This window comes from Carettochelys insculpta, chromosome 1 (assembly GCF_033958435.1).
Source record: "Carettochelys insculpta isolate YL-2023 chromosome 1, ASM3395843v1, whole genome shotgun sequence".
NCBI classification, from domain to species: domain Eukaryota; kingdom Metazoa; phylum Chordata; order Testudines; family Carettochelyidae; genus Carettochelys; species Carettochelys insculpta.
In genome coordinates this window covers 230,885,095-230,907,517 of record NC_134137.1, presented here as the reverse complement: position 1 = coordinate 230,907,517, position 22,423 = coordinate 230,885,095, and the positions used below count along the sequence as shown (strand labels likewise).

General features: G+C 49.1%; 3 protein-coding genes and 1 non-coding gene across 4 annotated transcripts in view; 2 read left to right on the top strand and 2 right to left on the bottom strand.

Annotated features, from left to right (window-relative positions):
* The window catches only part of NCAPD2 (non-SMC condensin I complex subunit D2), a 37,718-nt gene extending 29,487 nt beyond the window's left edge, over positions 1-8,231 (bottom strand). The window contains exons 1-9 of the mRNA XM_074983598.1: positions 7,830-8,231; positions 6,572-6,647; positions 5,711-5,769; positions 5,073-5,254; positions 4,169-4,308; positions 3,179-3,306; positions 2,975-3,098; positions 2,749-2,896; positions 95-292 (exon numbers count right to left, since the gene is read on the bottom strand). Of these exons, the coding sequence (XP_074839699.1) occupies positions 95-292; positions 2,749-2,896; positions 2,975-3,098; positions 3,179-3,306; positions 4,169-4,308; positions 5,073-5,254; positions 5,711-5,769; positions 6,572-6,647; positions 7,830-7,962 (1,188 nt within the window). The 5' untranslated portion in view covers positions 7,963-8,231. The remainder of the gene's footprint in view (positions 1-94; positions 293-2,748; positions 2,897-2,974; positions 3,099-3,178; positions 3,307-4,168; positions 4,309-5,072; positions 5,255-5,710; positions 5,770-6,571; positions 6,648-7,829) is intronic.
* On the bottom strand, positions 5,333-5,650 carry LOC142007744 (small nucleolar RNA U85). The gene has a single exon (XR_012644016.1). It is a non-coding gene; the product is annotated as a small nucleolar RNA U85 (small nucleolar RNA).
* A 244-nt stretch (positions 8,232-8,475) lies between the features above and the next one.
* Positions 8,476-9,657, top strand: MRPL51 (mitochondrial ribosomal protein L51). Its single transcript, XM_074983597.1, has 3 exons — positions 8,476-8,704; positions 8,847-8,954; positions 9,345-9,657. Exons 1-3 carry the CDS (start codon positions 8,620-8,622, stop codon positions 9,539-9,541), a joined length of 390 nt encoding a protein of 129 aa, XP_074839698.1. The 5' UTR covers positions 8,476-8,619; the 3' UTR covers positions 9,542-9,657.
* Positions 9,658-12,463: 2,806 nt separating this feature from the next.
* Positions 12,464-16,398, top strand: VAMP1 (vesicle associated membrane protein 1). The gene is given in 6 exon segments (XM_074992064.1): positions 12,464-12,587; positions 14,305-14,428; positions 14,950-15,108; positions 15,823-15,897; positions 15,899-15,923; positions 16,376-16,398. Coding segments are annotated over 5 exon segments (393 nt in total). The 5' UTR covers positions 12,464-12,587; positions 14,305-14,317.
* Positions 16,399-22,423: the final 6,025 nt, after the last annotated feature.

Here is a 22,423-nt window from a genome sequence, read left to right as displayed (position 1 = left end):
TCTCCTCAGAGCCCAAGACGACTGCTCTCCCTAACCCCTCCCTACAGAGGAAAGGCAGGTTGAAGCCAAACCTCCAATCTCTTCAGAGATTCACCTTCTGCTGGACAATCCGAGTGAAGAGCTGCAGCACACGGCTGCGCACAAACCCATTCACATCACACAAATGGGCCTGCAGTGTATCCAGAAACTGGTCCCGAGTATCCCTTGCAGCTCCTTCTAGCTGATCTCCACTCAGCACCTGCAGCAACATCTCTGCCATGGCTGTCAGGGTGGCATTTCTCATTACATAGCTCTGCAGAGAGAGAGAGAGAGAGAGAGAGAGAGACTTTGTTCTATGAGAAGCAGCAGGAAGGCATGTTCCCGTAGCCCCTCATTCAACCACAACTCATGCTAAGACAGCAAGGATGGTTCAGTGCTTATGGCACCTAGCCTGGGATTTGGGACCTCTCTGCTTCACCACATTCAACTCTCTGCTTCACCACAAAATTCCTGTGTGACAACGCAAAGTATGACCAAGCCCAGGTGGCTGCATCTCCCAGACTTCTTATGCTTCTAGGTCTGCAGCACCCAATATGACACAAGTACCATTTGTGGACTTTGAAGAGGACATAAAAATTGTATTTGGTTATTAGTTGAAAATAAGCAATACCCTCAATTCACTAGAAGCCAAATCAGTACTCCCTAAAATGAGGACCACCACTTCCCCAACAAGCCCAGTACAACTGCTGTTCTCCTCCTGATAAATTTGCTCAACACCTTCCCTGTTAAGAAAATGCTGAACCATAAAAGAGGAATTCTGGCTGCTTTACGGGCTAAGACTGAAAATTGCCCCAGAAAAAACTAGTTTAGGACACAATGCTGTAAATACCATAATAAGCCTAGATTAAAAAACAGGAAAAAATTTCATCAGCATACAGCAGAAACAAAACGTAGCCATTCAAAATGGAGGAACAGGCTCAGTCAATCCACTATATCAAAGCTGGTCTTCTGCTACGAAATGCCCTATGGTGAAAGTCAGTAGGGTAGTAGTCTGCGCTTCAATCTTCCAATTCCTTAACGCTTCAACTTTGCATTCTTGTCGATTCCACATAGAAAATGATCGCTTACTTCTTGCAATTGCCTTTTTGAAATATGTTGTTCACAACCAAGCGCATGCACAGACATCAGAAATATTTTTTTCCCTTAGCAGCATCCTTTGGGTCAACTGCGGAGCCCACTGGAGTGGCACCTTCCTGACACTCAATATAGGTCCCTATCAATCTCATTTCCACACACACCCTGCTTCAGTTCCTTTCTGAGAGATACTCAGACAGAGGAGAAGAAGAGTGGATTTTGGAACAGACGTGAGCACATCTAAGAAAAAACTGTTACCTACCCTCCTGTAACTGCTGTTCATGTCTATTCCAAGTAGGTGTGTGTGTGCGTGCATGTGCATGATGGCCACAAGGTTTTCCCACAGCAGCACCTGCAAGATCTGGGTGCCCTCTGACAATTTATGGGGGCCGTGCTGGATTTGACACAAGCAAGAATGTTCTTGCCAGAAACCAAGTTCCAGGCAATGGCGCAGATTAGTCTGTCACTTCTGCAGTACCCCATGACTGTAAGAGGGAGAGTCTCCTGGGGCACAGGGCAGCCTGTACTTATATAGTCAGGCATGCCAGACTGAGGCTCAGACCTTTAGATTTGTGGCTAGCCTCCACCTGTGCCCCACCCTCTCCCCATCAGGACAGCTTTGACATTGTAGTTACAGAACTGTTACAAGTTCACGACTCCCTCCCTATGCTGTTGATTAAACCCTCATGTAGTTTGCAAGGGAGTCCCTTTGGCCCCGACTGAGCCTTCAGTGATGTTGGTGATAGATGTGTAAGATGCAGGCTGCATCTAGGCAACCTGTACACACAAGGCAACTGGTCAGCAGACTAAGTGCCTCTCTGTATCAATGTCGAGGAGCTGAGAGCGGTTCGTGTGGCCTATCAGACCTTTCACAGCACACTGCAAGGCGACAGGAAGAAGTGGGAGGGCCACACCTTGAACAAATTGAGGGATGCATAACTCGAGAATGCCACACCCTGAAAATCCCCCTAGAGGCATTTGTATTATAATGACACACAGATATTATGCCCGCTGCAATTTTATTTGTACAAACCTAATTTAACCTACAAACTACAACTTGAACATACAACTAAAGCTAAGCAGAATGTGGCATGCATTCATGAAAGTTTTTAAAACAGAAAATGCCTTAAACTGGTATTAAACTTTTGTCCAGTTATGATACAAACCATTACTTTTACCTAGTAAAACCACCTCCCACAAATACTCATGCCACCCCTGCTATGGGCTGTTTCCTTGCCTGGCTGTGGGAGGCCCCAGGAGAGCAGCATAGATTAGTTAGTTCTACCTGAATCTAGGGCAACACATAGGAAACGATAGGTGTTTCTCAGCTCAGTCACCCAGGAGAAGAGCAAAAAGAACAGACGACCAGACTACTTCCCCACTCAATTCTCTGCTGTTGGATATTTCTTATGCAGGGGAAATTCCCAACATAGTCATTTCTGCAATAGTTCCTGCTCCGTTCACATCACTGGGGCATGCAGGGAACAGAGCAAGGCAGAGAACCTGTCCCCCTCCCTGTTTGCATCCCTTGATGTTGCTGAAACATGCTCAGTATTCACACCAAAATGTTAGACACCACTGTGCTACACATTCAGTTCTCTGGAGACGCTGAGCATTGCCCCTTCCAAGCAGTACCTCTCCATCCAAATGATGCAGCAGGACACTCATGTTTGACAGCACTATCGCTGGGATTTGCTCAGCCAGTTCTGCGAGAAAGGCAGCATAGCCCTTCACTCCGGAAGCATCCCGAGTCAGATCCTGTGGACATTTCTGTCCTATCTCCCTGCACAAACAAACAAAAAGTCAGTGCCCAAAGGTGACAGGGTTGAAGGGAGCAGAGAGGGATTGGAGAGTTTCTCACCTCAGCAGCTCTCCCACCATGCTCTTCATGCCATACTCTGTGGCCCACAGACTCACAGCTCCAGCAAACACTGGGGCTACATGTTCAAAGTGCTGCAACATTTGTGTTATCTTCAGAGTTGCACCTGTCAAACCAGAGTAGGGAAAAAAAGGTCAGAGGATATCCGAGGGGTTCCACATCAGGAAGGGGTGATGATGGACTCACTGAGCATGTGGTTATAGTGAGTCAGAGCCACAGCAAGCAGACGCGTTACTGCCTCCCGAGTGGCCCGATGCTTCTGGTGGCTGATGCTGGGCTTCTCCAGAATGCGGTAACAGCTGCTAGTCACTAAGCTGAGAGGAAAAACAGAGAGCGATAAGGAAACATGACACTAATCTGACAATACCACACACGAGATATGAACTGGTGTAGTCTTCCCCTCGGAGAGAGGGGAGACAGAGTTGTTTCCTGGACTCCAATTTCTCAACATCCAAAACAATGACTTACAATTGCATAAACAATTTCATAGACTGTATAAAAATAATACAGTTGGCCCAATACTGCGATTTTTCCAACTGCAGGGAGATGCTTCTGCCTACCCACTGAGGCTGTAGCCACTCCTCATGAGCTGGTTCAATCTGGACAGCAGGGGCAGGTGGAGGTATCTCAACACATGGCACCCTGTGGTTTGGCTCAACCCTGCCCAGCCCAATTCACTCCACCCTAGGCCACATTGCTGCTTCTTATCTAGCCAGCAGGGAAAGGGCAGTGGCACTGAGGGCACCTTTCTATTGTGGAAAACCATCAGGTGGGGCAGGCGGAGGGAAGAGACTCGGGGACAATGCAAATCCCATGAAATTCAAAAATTTACCCATAATGCTGCAATGAATTAAGTCACAAACATCCATTTTTCTCAGGGCCTTAGCAGTGATGTGCCCATGCTCACAGATCCCTCAGCACGGGGGATGGCTCCCAAACTTCTTTCCCTTGGTTCACTTTCACTCTGCTCTCCTGCATTTCTTCTCAGTCTATCTCCTTGCCCCGCCAGGGGTATACATCCTACAGACTGTCCCATCTAATTCGGAGGCAAACTGATTCACAGATCCATTTGTCCTCTTACAAGCCAGCCTTTCCAAACATCTCCCACATATAGCTTACCCCCTGCAGCCATCCCATTCTGCCCCCCACCCTGCCAAAATCCACTTCACGCGCTACCTGATGAATTCCTCCTCCACAACCAAACCACACCACAGTCGCCGGAGGTCCAGTTGCAGCAGCTGTGTCAAAAGCTGTATAAGTGGCTGTCTCTCATCCTCCCAGCAGAAGCCTGAGCCCATGGTACGACTCTTCTTGCTCTGAGGAGATTACGCATATTCACATCAGGAAGCACACACCTGTAAACCTGGAGGGTCACCTCCAGTTTTAAAACAATTAAATTGTTGCCCAAAACCAGCCAGGAGCCAAAGGGCCACACCACATAGAACCAGCTGCTTTCAACTAATGGAGATTGGGAGGTGGGGACACAATGCATGCGAGGAGGTGCTGGTATCTAGAACTGGAAAAAAAAGGCAAACCCAGAATGGGAGGCAGCACACAGAACAGCCTTGGCATTTAGGTATCAGGAGACTATAACCTGCTATGATCGGTCTCGTCTCCTGAAGCAGTGACTCATAAGCAACTCAGAAACATATGTACCACAGCCTGAGGCTGTATATTCCTGAAGAGCAAGGCTGACAGTTAGGGGGCTTTGGCTGGTCCCTTACTCTCTCGGGAGTCATGAGTGGCTCTGGGGGCATTTATGCAATTTAGCTGGGTGGGGGGCCCCACATGCTGTTCTGCTAGTGATCACAGTGCCTCCAGGGGTGGCTTTTACTGGTTATTACTAGCAAGGCATTGAGCGAGACAGCTCATGCTGGAGAGCTGATAAGGCACAATGGTCCCACAGTTCCAGACTGTACCCTGGTGACTCCATCACAGTATCCATATGGGAGATTCCAGCTCTAGCACTGAACCAATGCGCCACTCATCTGAGGAGCATCAATATATAGGAACAAAGCTGCAGAGTCTGCTAAGTTTATGAAACTCCATTTTCCAAAAGAATCTACTGCCACACACATACCTTCCCATTGGGATCCACCCCTGCCAAACCACTCTTGCAGGAGTCCATTTCAAATGCCTCTACTAAGTGAGTCAGCACATAGCAGTTCATTTTAAGAGCATTGAGGTGAGTAGTGCATTCTGAAGGGCTCAAATCGAGATCATCCAAGATGGAAGAGAGGTCACTGGAGTGACGGGATACCACTGCAGGGAGGTGAGAAGGCTTAAGTATTACTAGCCAAACACACTAAAGCACCTCCTTCCCTTAACCAAACTCACAGCAGCCATCAGATTACCAAAGAACTGTGCTCATGCCTCACTGGCCATAATTTGGGCTATACCCTGTGACCCAGGACCCAGAGATGCCAAGTTCACCCTGTCCCCATATCGTACCCAGCCCCTAGAACTACTTGTTAGGGGCAGGCATATCTCCCCTCCCCCAGGAATGAAATAGAAAAATGGGACTTTCTGTCGGTCTGCCCTTACAGCAAACATACACAACTTTGCATTGTCTGCCAAGATTACAGACCTGTTTCAGGGATGGGTTGAGGGTGCAGCCCAGCCAATGGGGTCACACTTGCCTTCATCTCATCATAGAGCTGCAGGGAAGAAGCAAATACCTCACCATCCCCTCCGAAAGAGAAAGGTCCTCATACCTACCTTTCATCATGAGCTCCAGGGCATCCTCCTTGACTGCAGCAGGTGCGGATCGGAAATGGCTGTGAGGCAGACAACAGTTAACAAAACACAGGATGACTACTGGTAGAAGGCTTAGTTCAAAGCTGAAGACTCTTGAGTGTCAAGAATAACTCTTGATTTGTTGTCTGAATTCAGTCCTGTCTCAGCTTGCCCACAAATGTGACTAGAGGGATCAATATATCAGAAGGTTCAAATACATTCAGAGAGTTTCCCCAGAAAGTTTGGCGATAAAAGAATTAATTTAACTGATTTTAACTTATTGAGGGGTTTACCTGTAATTTCTCAGAAAATTCTCTATTCAAACTGCACATACTACAGTTTTGGAAGGACACACTATACTCCTCCACAAGTAACAGACTGAACACCTATAAAAGTTAGAAAAGCCAATGGCAATGCAAGAAGTTGTAATATACACAAGAACCTCACGCATAAAATACCTGCTAGTATAGCTATACTGGGAAAAACTAGAACTGACACCATTAAATACCCCTTAACTGCATACCTTTTCCAACAAAAGTTTTGTAGACCTGGACCAGTGCAAATCAAGAGCTATTTTCCCCATTACAAACTATGGAAACTACAAGGCAGGTTTACATAAGCAATTTTCGCTCCAACCTTAATACTGAATTAGCTGAATACCCTCAATCACCCACTGGGCAGCATGTGTATCTATTAGTGGTGCGCACACATGCATGCCTTGGTACATATACATGAAATTTATTCCACCAATGGATGGAAAGTTAGAGGGAATGCTGGTGCCCATTACCTGCTCACCGTCACCATCAGCCACACCCACCACCTTCTCAGGTAGGGTATACTCACTGAAGCAGACTGTAGAGGGTATCAAAGTGCTGCAGGATGGCCAGAGGTCCCTGCATGCGGAATGCCCCCTGAAACTCTGAGGAGACAGGGCACATAATTAACAGTATTGTCAACTGCAAGGGATCAATCAATCAATCAAATAAAAAATTAAAAAAAAAAAAAAAAAAAATCACAAATCTCATGACTTTTTGCCATCTGAGTGGCCCCCCAGGAATGATTTCTCCCAAACCCCATCAAACTTTTCAGTTTCCCTGTAGTCTTCTATCACTGATAATTTCAGACTAAAAAGACAACATTAATGAACACAAAAGGATGCCCCCATCTCGGCACTGTCATGGAGACGCCACTCATCCTCTCCTCACCCCTAAAGAGGGGGAGGGGGGCGTACGTGGAGAGACAGTCATCCACTGTCTATTACTGTCTGTAATCCTCCTGTCACTTGCCTCACTACCTGAAATGTTCTCCCCCTTCCTGGGCTCAACAGTACCACCTCTCCAACTCCCTGGCCCCACAAGGCTTTTCCTCTTCTGCTTGGACTGCAATTAGAGAAATCCCAACGCAGTGAGTGTTGGCAAGAGTTGCTGCAGAGCTTAATGGACACAGATCCAGTAGCAACATTCCTCCAACTCCCCAATCTACTGACTTCTAGTGTCCCAGGACTCTGTCTGCTACAAGACCATACAAGCAGAGAGGCCGATCCCGATTTACTGTCATCCTCCCAACTTTTTACATGTGTTCACGAAAGCACTAACTCATGCCTCAAGCGACCCAGCTTGTAAGCAAACAGTTTGTGTAATTCATGTGTGTCATGCAGATCACGCAGGAGCGACGCAAAGAGCAAACATCGCTGCGCTGGCAGGGGGCACGGGGCACGCTCCTCTGCCCTCACAGCACGAGTGCAGGCTGGGCAGCCAAGCTCTGCTATCAGGCAAGTCTCAGCACTGCTGAGGGGGGTCAGAGCTTCGCCAGGTTCACCGCAGCCGCCCGATCGGCTCCTGCCCCGCACGCCGGCGGCCACGTCCCATCTCCAAAACGGCGTCGCGAGCAGCCAGCTGTCCCCAGGGCAGCCCCGCTCCCATCTTGCGGGCTTCTGCCCAGTCCAGAGCAACTGCACGCCGCGGCCATTTTGAATGCGGGAAAAGCCGTTTCCAGAGACTGGTAAAAACACCCGGTGGTGTTACGGGTCGCAAGCCGATCGCGAGGGCGGCGCCGCCATGACCTGCTCAGGCCGGGGCAGGGACAGAGCCGCGCCTCTTACCCGCCAACAGCCCGGCAAGCTGGCCGACAGGCAGCACCTCCTGCACCACGTACTGCGCGGGGCCCCCGCTGCGCAGCAGGTCGTCCGGGGACAGGGGCAGGTGGAACTCCCAGGAAGACGACGGCGGCGGCATCTCCGGGCTACCCAGATGCAGGGCCACGACGCGCGGCCCGGCTCCCCGCACGCGCCAGTCCTTAGAGCTGGGCTAAAGCTATGCGGGCCGAACTACCTCCTCCAAACGGCCAGCCGCGCGCAGCCGAACTCTACAAACAACCGGCTTCGGCCTATCAGCGCAAGCGGAACACCCAGGAGCCAATCAAAGCACGGACCCGCTCTCTTCATCGCTAGGCAATTACCCGCGTGCAAGCCCACCCCCGCTCCGAACGGCCAGCTTCGCGCCAACTCCGTCAGTATTCCAATCACAACCGCCGCCTTGTTACCATCGCCAATCGGAGAGCGGCTGGAACACAACAACCAATCAGAATTCAGAGGCCCCTTCCGCCTCTCGGGAAGAGCTGTGTCTCTCGCGCTCATAGGCAACGTAAGGGAGGCCTGTGGAGACAACCCCTTCAGTTGTTTTGGTTTGGTCCGTGCCCGGGAGCAGGGACTGTGGGATGTACCATAGCAGGCCGCGCGGGGAGCGGTGCATGCTGGGAAGCAGCCAGTTAAGATGGTGGCGGCCCGGCGAGGCGGGTGTTGCTTCTAACGTCCCGCTCTAGTCGGGCCTGGCTGGTGGTTCCGTCTGTCCTGTGCCAGCTTCTCCCGGGGCTGTGTATGTGCAGAGTGGGACATGGGGACTTTGGTGCCCCTGACAAGAGGGGGTCTCTTAGGCCGTAGCCTCTCCCTGCTCCAGGCCGCGAGGAGCCTGCACTGTGGTGAGTGGGGCGGGGTACAGCCGCAGGCCCAGTTACTCTCAGCCCAGACATTGTATTGTCCTCCCAGCTGGGCAACGGCGGCCTACCGGGTCAGGTTCTTCTACTGATCATCTCGTCATTCACCTGCCTTTTCTGTTCCCAGGGGTGTCTAGCTGCATCCAAGTGAAGATGCCACCTGAACCTAAGGAGGTTGATCGCTGGACAAAGAAACGAGCCTTATTTGGGGTCTATGATAACATAGGAATTCTAGGTAAGTTAGCAAGGGTGGGTCTGAGGACAACAGGGAAACTAACTGGAACCCCAGGGTGGGTGCGAGAAGGGTGTATTTGTGAGGAAAGTAGATGTTAGTCCTAACTCTGGTACTGGGGGAAAAACTAATGGTGTCAGGATGAAAACAAAAAAGCAGTTAAGTAGCATTTTAAAGACTAACAAAATAACTTATTAGGTGAACTTTCGACCCACTTCTTCAGACCAGGGGCCAGGATGAGTTAAGGTTGATTGGAGGGAGGCAGTAACCTTTCAAACCCAGGGGTTATTTGCACCTCTTATGCTTCTGATTCCCACTGAAAAACAAATGCTGGGTTTGTTTTCCTGTTTCGGTATCTATTTTGTACTTATCTTTTTTTTTCCCCCCCCTTAGGGGACTTCCAGTTTCACCCCAAGAGCTTGATCGTAGGACCCAAGTGGCTGCGAGGCTGGCAGGGGAATGAGCTACAGAGATGCATCCGCAAGAAGCAAATTGTAGGTGACAGAATGTTTGATAAGGACTACAAGAACCTTAATAAAAGGATTGGTTACCTGTACAGACGTTTCAACCGCACTGGAAAACACCGTTAGGAGCAGACTTGTGGGAATTAGCCGTGTGCATCCTGGGAGGAATGGCATCCTGGGGGTGACATGTTGAAGACTTGGAGATTGTAAAATCATAATAAACTTGAGTTTCTCCTATCCAAGCTCCTTGTACTTCTGATCCCTGTGAACCTAATTTCCAACCCACAGCCCATTCTTCTTGTCTAGTCCTGAGGTTTCTTTGCTGATTATGCCTTTTCTTCCACCATCACTCTTAACTTTCTCCTTTTACTGTGCTACTGTTAGTTTTATAATTATCCAAGAAAGTTAAAAGTCTGTTTTTTCCTTATCCACTTATTCTTATTGGCTGCAGTTCATAGATCAATTATCAGTCTTTCAAAATTCACCAGTGACTTGTGACTTGAGTAATTTTCAAGTTAATTTAAACTATGGCCTCTTAAGAAACATTGAAATTTGTCTCTATAGAATGATTAATCCTTTTAATTCATACTAGTTCCTGGGTTTAATCTCTATATTCAATATACTCCCTAAACTTGGATTTTCTTAACCAAAGGTTAAGCAGGCAAGAACCCCTTTTTTGATATTTTTCCCTGAAGTGGGGTTGTCATTGTGCTCTTTTGTAGGAATGGTCCTGGATAAGAGCTGATTTCCAATATCCTTTCCGATAGAGTAGCCTATAGCAGATCCTTCTGAGGCAGGTGTCAGAAACCTGCATTGGTAAGCAGATGTGTGGTACTCTGCCCCGCCTACTCCCTCTTCCCCTCCCTCCCACACTAGTTTACACCCTGATCTCACTGTTGGAGGTGGGCTGAAACCTAGCATAAGATTTAATTAAAAAAAATTAACGATAGCTAGATATTATCCAGGACTTCTCAGAATGTCACCAAATTCCCATCCCCGCTCTGTTCCAGCACCTCTGTGGGGAGTTACAAAGAGAAGTGAGATACAAAGTGGATGAGATTATATCTTTTGGACCAACTTCTGGTACTGACACAGCTACAGCACTGCATACAGTAAGTCAGGAGGACTCAAACAGGGTTGGGACCCCTCAGGGGTCACCAGGGTATTAGATTAAGGGGAGGATTCATGTGATGTCAGCCTCCAAGCCAAGTTTTGCTTTGCATTCAGCATTTATAATGATCTTAAGTATACAACGAGGTGTTTTTAATTTATGGGGAAAGGGTGTCCCGCTCAGAGGCTTGCTGTGTGAAAGGGGTTACCAGTACCAAAGTTTGAAAACCGCTGCAATGAGGGGATGTAAGGCAAGCTTGGGGTGTCGGAGAGAAAGAAAGTGGACATAACATTATTTTTGTAATGAAATATCAACACTTCATTGGCTTCTGCTTCCAGGAGCTCCTAAATGTGCTAAGGCCTGCATGTAGGGAGAGGGAGCTGAATGATGGGTTACATAGTATCCCAGCAGGAGTATTGTTGCATTATGTTACTGTATCAGGAGTTAGCCTCTGTAGAAGACCTGTGACAAGAATGCAGTTCATTTCCTTCCTTCCTTCCCCCAGTAGTGGGTGTAGTAGTCACTGAGATTGAGGAGTTGAAACTGGACTAGCAGTGCTGTCTTGGGGGAAGCTTTAGCTGATGGTCTGGCAGAGTAGTTTGCATTCTGATCCAGGGAGAAGCAGCAGTTGTAAGCATTTGGTGTTTGCTTTTATCACCTGCTCTCCTCTTCCAGTTCTATCTCCAATCTTGTTTACCAAACTTTTTAACCTCATTTTATTCAAAGTTCATATCTTGCTATTCTGATAAAGGATGGTGTCTGTGTGGGCCAAACTATGGACATGCTGTATATTCTCTATCCTGATAGGGTATAGAAAGAATCATTGAACCTGGTTACATTAATATTTTCCATTGCTAGGACTGGGTAGCTCAGATTTAGTCTGAGATTCTTTGGAGGCCTAGAAAATATGAGATAATAGAAAATACCAGAGCTACAGTCACATTAATCCTGGGTGTTCTCAGGGCTGTTGCAAGACAAGAATAGTTTTCCAGACATAACTGTTAGGGACTGAGCAGGCAGGCTTCATCTTCAACAAAAGGAGAGCAAGTACTTCAGGGGCTTATTCATGTGTCTTCTAACTCTATCCTGGACACATCCATTTCATGTAACATCTTGATTTCTACTTTGGTCAGAAATACATACTGTAAATATATCAAACAATGCTCTATTAAACTGAGTATCAGTGAAACTAAGTGTTAGTGAATCTTGTAAAGGAAATGGAAAAATAAAGGACATACGCTCGGCCCAAACCATAATGACCACATTCAGTTCTGTGACACAACTACCAGTTTTCATTTTTTTCAGAATTTCTGCACAACAGGTGAAATTTGTTAGCAGTAGATGGCACTGCAGGGCAGCACAGCAAGGAAAATAGCTGATTGCTGTAGAGCAGGAGAGGCAAACGATCAACACTGGAGAGCCCTGCACCACTAATGGTGACTAATGCAGGGAAGGGGGAGGATGTGTCGCAGAAGTTTGGCAACTGTCTCCTGCGGCTGTGGAGTCTGAGTCAGACAAAGGGGGGGCTGCAGATAGGATGTGGCAGTTCTCTGCAGTGGAAGTTCGGGGGAGGGGGGTATCCCTAGGCTGTGATGCCATGCTGATTATATTTTCTCTCCGGTGACAGACATCTGTCTGAGTCAATTCGCCCTGACATGATTGCATCTGTTCCAGGTCCTCTTCTCCCGTGTAGTCACCCTTATCTGTCCCCGCCCGAGCTGCGCAGCTCTCCCTCAGCTCCGGGCGGGACGCGCCCGAGCCCCTTCTGACTCCCCCCACCCCCCCAGTAACACCAATAGGAGGGCGGGGGTGGAGGCTGGCGCTGGGGTGACGCTGATTGGTTGTGCGGGCCGGCCCTTAGGGAGCACTTGGCCGACGGCGAGATGAATGGCGAGAGAAGTGGCCGGGGGCCGGGGGTAGCACGGGCGGTGCTGATTGGCCGCCGCTGGCGGGCGTGGTCACGTGCCGGCGAACTAGAAAGGGTAGGCGTGGCCGTTCGCCTGCCGGACTGCTGGCGTAGGTGCCGCCTGGGCGTGGAGCTGAGCGCGTGTTCGCAGCCGTGTGAGTGCGGGGCGCGTTGTAGCGAGCGGGGCGGGTGGGTTCCGGCAGCTCCCCGCAGCCTCTGGGCTGGAGCTTCTGCTGGCACCAAATTGCCCATCTCGCGTCTCTGTGCTGTCTGTGCTGGGCCCCCCGCAGCGGTCTCTGTCCCTCTTCAGCCTAGCCGTGCGTGCCGGCTGCCAGGTGGGGCGCACCCACCCTGGCTAGCCGCAGCGTCTGCACCCGTGTGTCGCGCTTCGCTCCCAGGAGCCTTCCCTGGGGTCCCAGCTTCGGGGCTCGAGTCCTGAGCGGTGCGGGGCTTTGAGGCAGAGGCTGCGCCATGAAGTGTCGTGTTCTGGGGCTGCTGGTCCGGGCACCCCAGCGCATTGGGGCTGGGGCGTCAGGCGGGGCACCGGGTACCTGTTACTCGCCGCCGCTGAAAGAGCGGTGTGTACTTGGGGTGGGGGCGCGCCTGGCTTCTCTACCTGGCTTGTAATAGGCCTTGGAAAAGGGTCGCCTAGCCCTAGAGCGCCTCGCCTTGCCTCTCCTCTCCCCCAGCATCTGTGGGCTCTTGGTGTCCCTGCCAAGTGGTAGAGCGATGCTGGCTAGTTTCTTGGGTGATGTTCGAGGGGAAACGCATAAGCGTCCAAGTTTGGAGCACCCGTGTGCTAGGACCGCTTCAAGTGTCTTTCTTCCGGTTGCTCCCTGGAGTGGGACATGCAGCTTTAATGCCTCATTGACCAAAATCAGTTAAAGGGGAGCGGGCAACAAGACAGTTCTGGTGTGTAGCTGGGTGAATCGGCGCAGACTGTGACTGTAACCCTTCACTTTCTGGTCTGTTTCTTTGCTTCGTTCGTTGTCTGGCATTGGCTACCAGCGTGCTGTAGCATTATAGAAATGTAGAGCTGGAAGAAGGACCTCAAAGTCATGCCTATACAGAGGTTGGGTCAAGTAACGTAATGCCTGTCTTCTAAAACCTCTAGTGTTCCAGCCACTTGAGAGCCTGTTCTGGAGTTCAGCTACCTTTTATAGATATCTATCTTAAATCTCCATTGCTGGAGAGGGATCCCATTGCTACTTTTTTTCTTTCCTTCAGTGGACCTGGAGAACAATCTGCCCATATGTCAGAAGATGATGGTAATCAGTTATCAGGTTCCTAATCACTCTTAGGATAAAACATACCCATTTTTTAACCTTCCCACATAAGTCTAGTTTTCTCAACCTCACCTTTTTTGTTGCTCTCCACTGGATCCTCTCCAACTTTTCCACATCTTGGTCCACCTCCCGCTCCTGAATTGGACCCAGCACTCAAGCTTTGAAGCCTCATCAGTGCTGAATAGAACAGGATGGTTACTGCATGTGTCTTACAATAGTCCTGTTAATATAGCACAGTATATTAGTGGCATTTTTGCAAATGCAACACTAATTTTCAAATTGTGATTGACTAATGCTCCGAGACTCTCTTCACAAATACTGCCACCTAGTCAGTAGTTATTTCTCACCTTGTAGTTGTGCATTTTTACTTGTGTACAGTGCTAATTCTAAACCACTACTTTGTCCCTCATGGCACTTTGCTACATAACCTCTCCCAGTAGGAGATCTGTATCAGTTCTTATACTTCTGGCTTTTCAGTCTGGGGACTTAGCTCCTGAGTTCTGTTTTTCCTCTTAAATCTGAGGCTTAGTAACATGGGTCCATTTTACCTGTTTCTTCTGTTGGGTGTGTGTCCTTGTTTCATCAGGTCTGATCCAGCCATGCAACCTCCTTCTGAGGCCCCAGAAGAGGGTGGTCTTGATGGGGTTCCCCCTGAACTTACCCCAAATATGACTAGCAATCTTCAGCTGTCCCATGCCCAAATTGAAGAGGTAAGCTGGTGTTTGGGTTTGGTCTGTCATCACTCATTTGTAGCATAGTGCCTAGAACAGGGGTCAGCAACCCCCAACCCAGGTTCCAGGAGTGGCATGTGAGCTGACTTTATCAGCACTTGAGGCAGGAGCTCAGCCCCTCCTCCCTCATGCAGCCAAGAACTTGCTCAAAGCCATGCCACCTGTGGATTAACAAGACCAGCTGATGCTACCAACTACCATCTAAACAGTAAAGTTGCATCTTTTAATGAAGCTGTTGTTAGTACAACTAATTGTGACTTTAAAAAGTACCACCAGCACTCAGACTTGGAAGTCAAATTTTGGCACTCTGCCTCAGAAGGGTTGCTGATCCCTGGCCTCAAACTAGCATGATATACTTCAAGAAGGCGTGTGTGTGTGTTGTGGGGGGGGTTGTGCAGTTCTCTGTGCTAGTATAATGTGTGTCCTGCCATGTGTACTTGATAACCTCTTGAGGTCCCTTCCAGTTCTAGTTTTCTATGATTCTATTTTTTCTTTCGCAGGTGGTGAGCATAATGCGTATGAATGTGGACAAAGTGCTGGAGCGAGACGTCAAGGAGCTTGAAATGGATCACAAGGCAGAGGCACTTGAGGCCAGTGCCTCAGTGTTTGAAAGTAGTGCAGCAAAGCTGAAGAGGAAGTACTGGTTGAAAAACTATATGGTGAGCCTTCCAGTGAGGTCAGATCTGAAGTTCCTTGTCTCTCTGGGCTGCATCCAGAGGCTGTGCATGTGGAGGTGGGTGGGCAGCACACATATCTCCCCAGACTACTCAGTTGTGTGATATGCTCTTTTCCCCTCAGAGCAGCTGAGCTGGTATGCCAGGCATGGAGAAACAGCTGGGAGCTGTGGAGACATTGCTGCTTTCCTTTGGGGTGGGGGTAATGTCCCAAGGCTTTTTTTGAGGTTGTCCCTCTGAGAATAACATGCCTCTTTCATACCCTTTCTGAGGGATGGTGGAGTGCAGCCTTCTGATAGACCCCTACTGCTTCCTCACTGCTCTGTATGAAAGGCCTTGGGGATTGATTGTTTGGGGAGGAGGGAAGATTAGCAATAGACATCAACTGGGACAGCACCACAACCATGACACAGGATTGGCTGAAAACTTGCTGTGCTGCTAATTAGGACTTGCTGATGCCCCTGCTTCAGGGGACTCCTCCTGATTCAACCTGGATGTTCTTCTCTTGGCTGTGGAAGCAGATTCGTGATGTTGAGGGCTGGAAAAAGGTAATGCCACTTTGCACCAGGCTGTGCTGTATGGAAATGCTGTAGCTTGAGCTGTCTTGTCTCCTAGGGTGTGGATAAGATGCCTTGGGAGATGCCATCCCCCTAATAATCCCTTCTGAGAGTATTAACTCTTCACAATCTTTCTCCCCAGGTGATCATGCTTGGAGTGATCTGTGCCATTGTGATTGTGGCCATTATTCGTAAGTACCATATGGAATCTGACTATTGGGGTCAGGGAGCCCCCAGCTTTTAGTAAATGGCACTCCTTCCCTTCCTGTGAAGAGACTGAGGGTCTGGGAGTACCCTGCTTGTTCAGAGGGCAGCTTTGGCCTGTCCATTTTGGGAATATTTATCTCCCGAATGTTGGGTGAAGGATGGCATATCTGGGAAACGCCACAGGAAATCTTCCAAATAGCATATCAAGGACCCAATATGAGAGCTGTTTCTCAGGGGGTGGGGGTACCTTCCCTCTCCTGGGACAGAGGGAGGTCTTTGTATGAAAGTCATGAGTAGAAGAATTGGGCAGTCCCTTCCCTGGCTGGGGGTTTGGAGCCTTTCACTGCCTGCTTGGAGGGACCATGGTCTGACTTGCCTTCTTGTTTTCTCCTTTTTCTTCTGGTGCACTCTCTCTCCAGTTTATTTTTGTACTTGAGAACGTGATCTGCAGTCCACCTTCCCCTTTCCTTTTCCTGTCTCCTTCCTAGCCCACGTGTTCCCCTTCACGTAGCTGCTTCATCTTCAGCTCTTTTGTTGGGTTTTATTTTCTGTATAAGATTCTGAAGCAACTCTCCTGGACCTACACTTTGCCCCTCTAGATTTACTTGGGCCAGCTCACTTGTGGGAGAAAGGGAAGATGTTCCTACTTCTGTTTTTTGAGGGTGGTTGTCTAAATCCTCATTTGAATGAGGCGTGGCTTAGATGTTAGCTTTGTCACAGCAGTGCCTAAAGTGGGGACGGGCAAGATATGGCCTGCAAACTAGGTCTGGCCAAGCTAACACTTGGATCCAGCATGTGGGTTACATCTAGGCCCATATACTACTTGTATCCTGTAGCTGGCATGATAAGGAAGGGCTAGGAGCTGTGGGCTTTTTAAATAACCCTAGGAACCCCAGGCAGCACAATCAGGGCAGGGTCCAGGAGCTGTGAGCCCCGAGCCCTCTAAATTGGTACTGTTTTAAAGGGCTTCAGCCCCTCCCCTCACTGTGCTACCTCGCTGCTGCCTGGGATGCCTGCAGCTCCTGGCCACTGTGGCTACCCTGGCAGTGGGATATAAGTAGTATGCAAGCCAGGTGCAGCACATGCATTGCATCCACCTGTTGTGTGTCTCTTGCCTGCCCTTTCAATAGGTGAAAGATGGTGGGGTAAGAAGTGTGTGGACCCTGAGACCCTATCAAAATTCTTGGAGTGGCCCCAGCACAAATTATAGCCTGCCCCAGGCCTAGAGGGAGTGTGCCATCAATGTGAGGCTCTCAAAGCTGTTCCCTGGCTGTGATCAGCCTAGCGAGCGAAAGGGATGCCTCCAGTGTGAAATTCACCAGAATAGCGCTGCACCTCAGAAGACTCTGATCTTTTCCTTGGTGTTTTTCTTTTAACTAGTACGCATGCTCACTAACTAGTTCATGCTTAAACTTCAGCTCTCCACAGACAGTGGTAGGCTGTCCCTCGCTTGCGTTACAGCAGGTCTCAGCTTCATAAGACTGGAACAGGAAGAGTTGGATACCACAGAGAAAGCAGCAGTGACCCTGCTGAGGATTTTTTTTTATTCCACTCACTGGTACAGGCCTGTCAGGATGCTAGCGACTGGCATGCACCTGACCCTGGAGTCCAGCGGGTGGAGGGAACAGGTCTGGCAGAGGTGGAAAGTGGGAGTTCTGGACTCATGTGTCAAGCTGTGTCTTCTACTCCATTGTGTGGAGTGAGGGTTGGGTAGGCAGTTCTCTGCTTAAATAGCTAAGCAGCTGCATCCTGTCTGTTCTGGACAAGTCCCAATCTTTTACTCTGTTTTTTCAAAGCCCTCATTCTTATCAGGAGTTTGTTTATATATAGTAGGAAAGAAGAGCTCTGCTCTGAGAAGCGGGGCTTTGGGACAATGTCACCAACTCTATCTTCAGCAGCTTGTGAACCAAGACAACTTGCTGAGATCCATAAGTTTAAAGATCTTTCTACATGCTACAAAGTCCAGCTGTGACTCTTGAGTCTAAGCTGGGTTCTCTCCAGGGCTTCTGGCATCTAGTTCAGCCCTGGGAAGGTCTTGGGTCTCTTCAGTTGGAGCAGAGGAGAACTTGTGTGGGTAAGTAATTTTCTCTTGTGCCTCCATTTTTTTTTCCCATCTGTGAGGAAAGCTACTGTTGCGGAGTCCTTGAACTATTGTGTGGTGAACTCTGGATGAAATAAGCTGCATAACTTGTGTGCAAGTCCCTACACAATCTCTTGGGTATCTTAGTCTCAAACAGAGCCACTGAGGGAAGAGTGTCAAGGAGCATTTTTCCCTGTACTCTAGAACAAAAGGAGGGGTGCTGCAGATCAGGGAGCCCTGACTATGAATGAGAATGCACTGGGACTTAAGTGCAAGGGCCAGTGATCCAGGGAAGAGAGATGCTGTTTGAGGGACTTCATGGATGTGAGGTTGATGGAAGGCTGCTAAAGGGAGGAAAGAAAAGAACATTCTGTGAGGGGCCTGGGTTTTGCTTGCTCACCTCATAAACCAGCATTTCATTTGCAATGAGACCATATCCCTGTACTTCCTCATCCCTCCCCATCTTGGGGATGGCAAAGATGAAGATCTGGAGTGAAGCGGCTTTTGTCCTTTGAGCACTTGCCCTGTGCTCAGGAATTGAGATGAGATGGATGGACAGAAGTACATCTGCTGAAGAGGAGTCAGGCCTGGTTGTGCTGCCACTATAACTAGGGGTGAGGAGGGATGGAGAGGGGGAACCTATCAAAATGATGGATGGATCACAAGCCAGCAGGTATCATGCAAACTTTTTTGGAAAGGTTCTCTATCCTTCCTGTTTTTCTGGGGCTGAGGCCTCTGGCTATTCCCCCTTTTTTAACCGTAGTGTTTTGTGTTGTGCACTCTGTATGTTGGTTCCTCGTGTGTGGGCAAAAATGTTCAACCCCTGTTCTTCTGAGCCTAAAGCAAGGGACTTCCTTGCCTGTCCCCATAAATGATTAGTCTTCTCTGTAAATGCAAGTGTAACCACCTGCTTGGGGGGGGGCGTGTTTCATTCAGCTTCTGTAACTTGAATTCTTCACTAATAAACACATTTCCACTGACTTTGTCTGCTTGGTCTGACTATTAGTGGGGAAAGGATGGCCCAAGACTACTGGTGGGGTAGAGAGACTGGGTGGCTGACTCTGTTTATCCTGAACTGCTCCAGGAGGTAGGAGCAAGGTAATAATACAACTTCTACCATTCCAGGATTGGACTGTAGGTCCTCTTGTCTCCAGAGCAGTGGTTCCATTCCAAATCTTAAGTCATAGCTGATTCTCAGTCACTGTTTTACTGTCTCAGATATGTTCTTGAACAGATCACAGCCCTAAACCCTGTTATCAGCATCAGAAACCTGCATTAGTAATTGGCCCTCATCCCATAGAGTCTAAAAGCTACTTCCTGTACAGCAAAAAGACAGCTGCTGGAAGGTGTATCTTCAGTGCAGATGAGGCTAGGGCTATTTCTTTAATCAGTCACCCTTGTTGGTGGGACTTAAATGTCTGCTCTTGCCAGTTTTGGTGCTGTCTTTGATTCAGGCAGAGGCGTGGGGGAACAGGGGTATGTTCTCCATGAGTATTGCTCCCTGGCTTCCCAGGAGCACAGGCTCATAGGTGGTCCATGTTCTGGCTCCCCAAGAACACAGAGGTGGTAAGTAACACAGTGCAGACACAGCCCTAGACTGTTTGGAGGAAGCTGGCTGGTCTGTGGCTGTTCTGAACTGCTTTGTAGTACCTTGCAACCTAGGGTTGTGGAGGGAGCATCCCTGCGGTTGTGGCTGGATGGTGCTGCTCTTTCTGTAGGCACTGTACCCCGAGTGGTTGAGTGTAGTCATTAAACAGTTCCAATGCACCTGCCTCTGCCAGCTGGCCCTTCTCTTGCTCTGAGGTTGGGGGGGAGGGGTGTTTGAGAGGCTGGGGCAGGACCACTAGGTGACAAGCTGATGGTCAATGGATGACAGCCAGAAGGTGTTTGGCAGGGCCTGGCTATGGCACCAGGCAGGCTTCTTTGCCCTCTAGCTGCCCCAGTCCTTGCTGAGGTGAGGCTGCTCTTGCCCTGACTCTCTCTCATGTCAATAGGGGGCTCCTAGACAATGAGCAAATGAGAATTCAACTGCCCTATTAACAGGAGCAAGGAAGGGGAGTGGGGGGGGGATAAAAACATAGATCCATTTCCTATAGGAAATGGATCTAATTTTTCCTGCAAGCAGCAGGGGATGAAGAATTAGTATTAACTTTCCACCCCCCTCTCTCGAACCTCCATTGTGTGAAGTGGTTGAAAATAGCAGGAGGAAAAAAGGGCTGGGGCCAGGAGTGTGGGTTCATTACTTTCCAGCTTCTGGTGCTGCTGTTGAGGGCAGTACCATTCTCTGCTGCATACTCCAATAAAGCATTCAGTTGAAGAGGCATGTGGCAGTGCCTGCAGAGAGGTGGCAGTACAGGGCACAAGACTGGGGCCTTGGACACAGCATTACATGTTCTCCAAGAGAACAGCCATGATATCTTTAAGGCTAGAGTTCATCATGGAGATCAGTCTGTTATTTTCTAGGACCTCAGTGCCTTCTTGTAGGGGGCAGTGCAGGTGGGCTAGAGGCCAGCCGAGCAGCTTCAGCAGCCTTTTTTCCACCTCTGTCAGCCACTGCAGGGACAATCATAGGACAATGTGTAGCCTTCCTCCAGGAGGCTGCATGCAGAGTCTCTGGCTGCATCTCCATTTTAGGAGTCAAAGAATAATGTTCCTTCAAGGGGACTGCAGAGCCCTGTAGGCAGTCTGCCCTCTCTGAACCACTGGAGGGCCCCAGAAGCTATGGGAATGCTGGGTTGTACCCACAGAGCACCCTAAGGCTGTCTCCATGCTCCCAAGATTTAGTCAGGGGTAATAGTGCAGGTTACAGGCCATGAATTTTTGTTTAGTGTCTCTGACTTTTAGTAAAACTACCTGTGAGTGAATGGTAGCCTAACAATAATGTAGGCGAGATGGCCAGATGCCCACAGAGTGACATCAGGCATTTACTTACTCATGAAGGCAGAGTGGTATTAAAAGACAAGCATACGTTTGCCTTGCCACAAAAAAAGTAGGTGCTTAGATTGACAGTTACATATACTTTCAACCCAAGCAATAATGAAAAGTGAATGCACTTCAGCAAAACGGTGAGAGAGATTGTAAGATTATTTGTGCACCCAGGCAAAGCCAGGGACTCAGGATGGTAAGGAGAGTCCTGTACCTTCACAGAAATGTCCCTGAAGCTTTATTAGCATGTTCTCATGTGCTGCCAAGGTATAAAAGAGACAGGCATCTTTTGGGTGTGTCAGTGGCAAGTACAGTTTGCCCTGAATGGGATTTCATGACACAGTCAGGCAATGACTGGAGCAGGAGGTGCCAGCTCTCAGCACCTCCTGGACTGTGGCACTGGACCCACTCCACCCCAGCCCTCAGAGCCACCAGGAGCAGTATTCTGGAGGCAATTTAAAGGGTCTGGGACTCCAGCTGCGCCACTGCCACCAGAGCAGCAGTGGCAGCAAGACCTGGGCCCCAGGCAATTGCTCCCTTTCCTCCTGGTGCAGGAGGCCTGCTCCCCATATCCTCTGTCTCCTGTCATGACCTAGCTGGTACAGCAAAGATGGTTCTGTACTGCATACTTTCTCTGCCTTAGTGGACAGGAAGTGGCTGTGTGCTCTGTTCTGTCACCACATCATCCTCTGGTGAACAAAAGGCAGAACTGCAGCAACTCTTCAGCAGAAGCTTTTGGCTGCACAAAAATTTAAAAATATGCCTGGCTCATTGATCAGGCACATGTAGAGTAGCATAAACATTTCCCCAGGAGTAACTGGAACCTAGTAGAATTGTAATATTCTTTCCAATTCTCTTCCCTCCTGCCTTCCCCATTCCTCTTCAGGAACCCTTCTCTGCAGCAGTCAAACGCAAGAGGTACAACTTGAGGCAGTAGTGTCCAAAAGGAGGTTCAGATGATAGGGCAGCAGGAGATTTGAGGGTACATCACTCTTGACTTGAAGGACATGTTCTTTCTCATGTCGTCACAGATGGTTCCTCTGCTTCATGGTAACACCACTCGCTATCAGTTTGCAGTTCTTCCCTTCAGCCCCTGAAGTGTTTGCCAAGCGCATGTAAGTCACAGGCACCATCCTGCAGAAGTGGTGGGCGCAAGTATTTCGCTACCTGGGAGACTGGCAAATCAAGGGCTGCTCCAGAGCCCAAGAAGAGGACCATACGAGCCTGCTTCAAGAAGAAAGTAGCCCACAGCCCATGCTAGAGCCAACTTCTCTCTGGCCCCATGAATATTTAACTATTTCTGCCATACAGAACAGCTCCAACAGCTGACTGTGAGCAAGAGACAATGTGACCTGTGGGTTAAGGTTGTGCTCTGAATCAGGCTGTGTAGGTGGGTCCAGAAGTGTCTCACATCCCAGGGAAGTGCTTGAACCTGTGGGCTACTTGGCTATGCTGGGGTAATTTGCTTTCTCTTGGGTGTTTTGGATTTTTTTTTATTCCAAAAGGTCTAATGTGCGTTCTGATGGGGCAT

What these genes read in the sequence shown, in the direction of transcription:
- MRPL51 (XM_074983597.1), top strand. Translation starts at nt 8,620, where the DNA reads ATGGGGACTTTGGTGCCCCTGACAAGAGGGGGTCTCTTAGGCCGTAGC. An exon ending in CGCGAGGAGCCTGCACTGTG is followed by an intron (nt 8,705 to 8,846) that starts GTGAGTGGGGCG and finishes TTCTGTTCCCAG; the next exon opens with GGGTGTCTAGCTGCATCCAA. An exon ending in TGATAACATAGGAATTCTAG is followed by an intron (nt 8,955 to 9,344) that starts GTAAGTTAGCAA and finishes CCCCCCCCTTAG; the next exon opens with GGGACTTCCAGTTTCACCCC.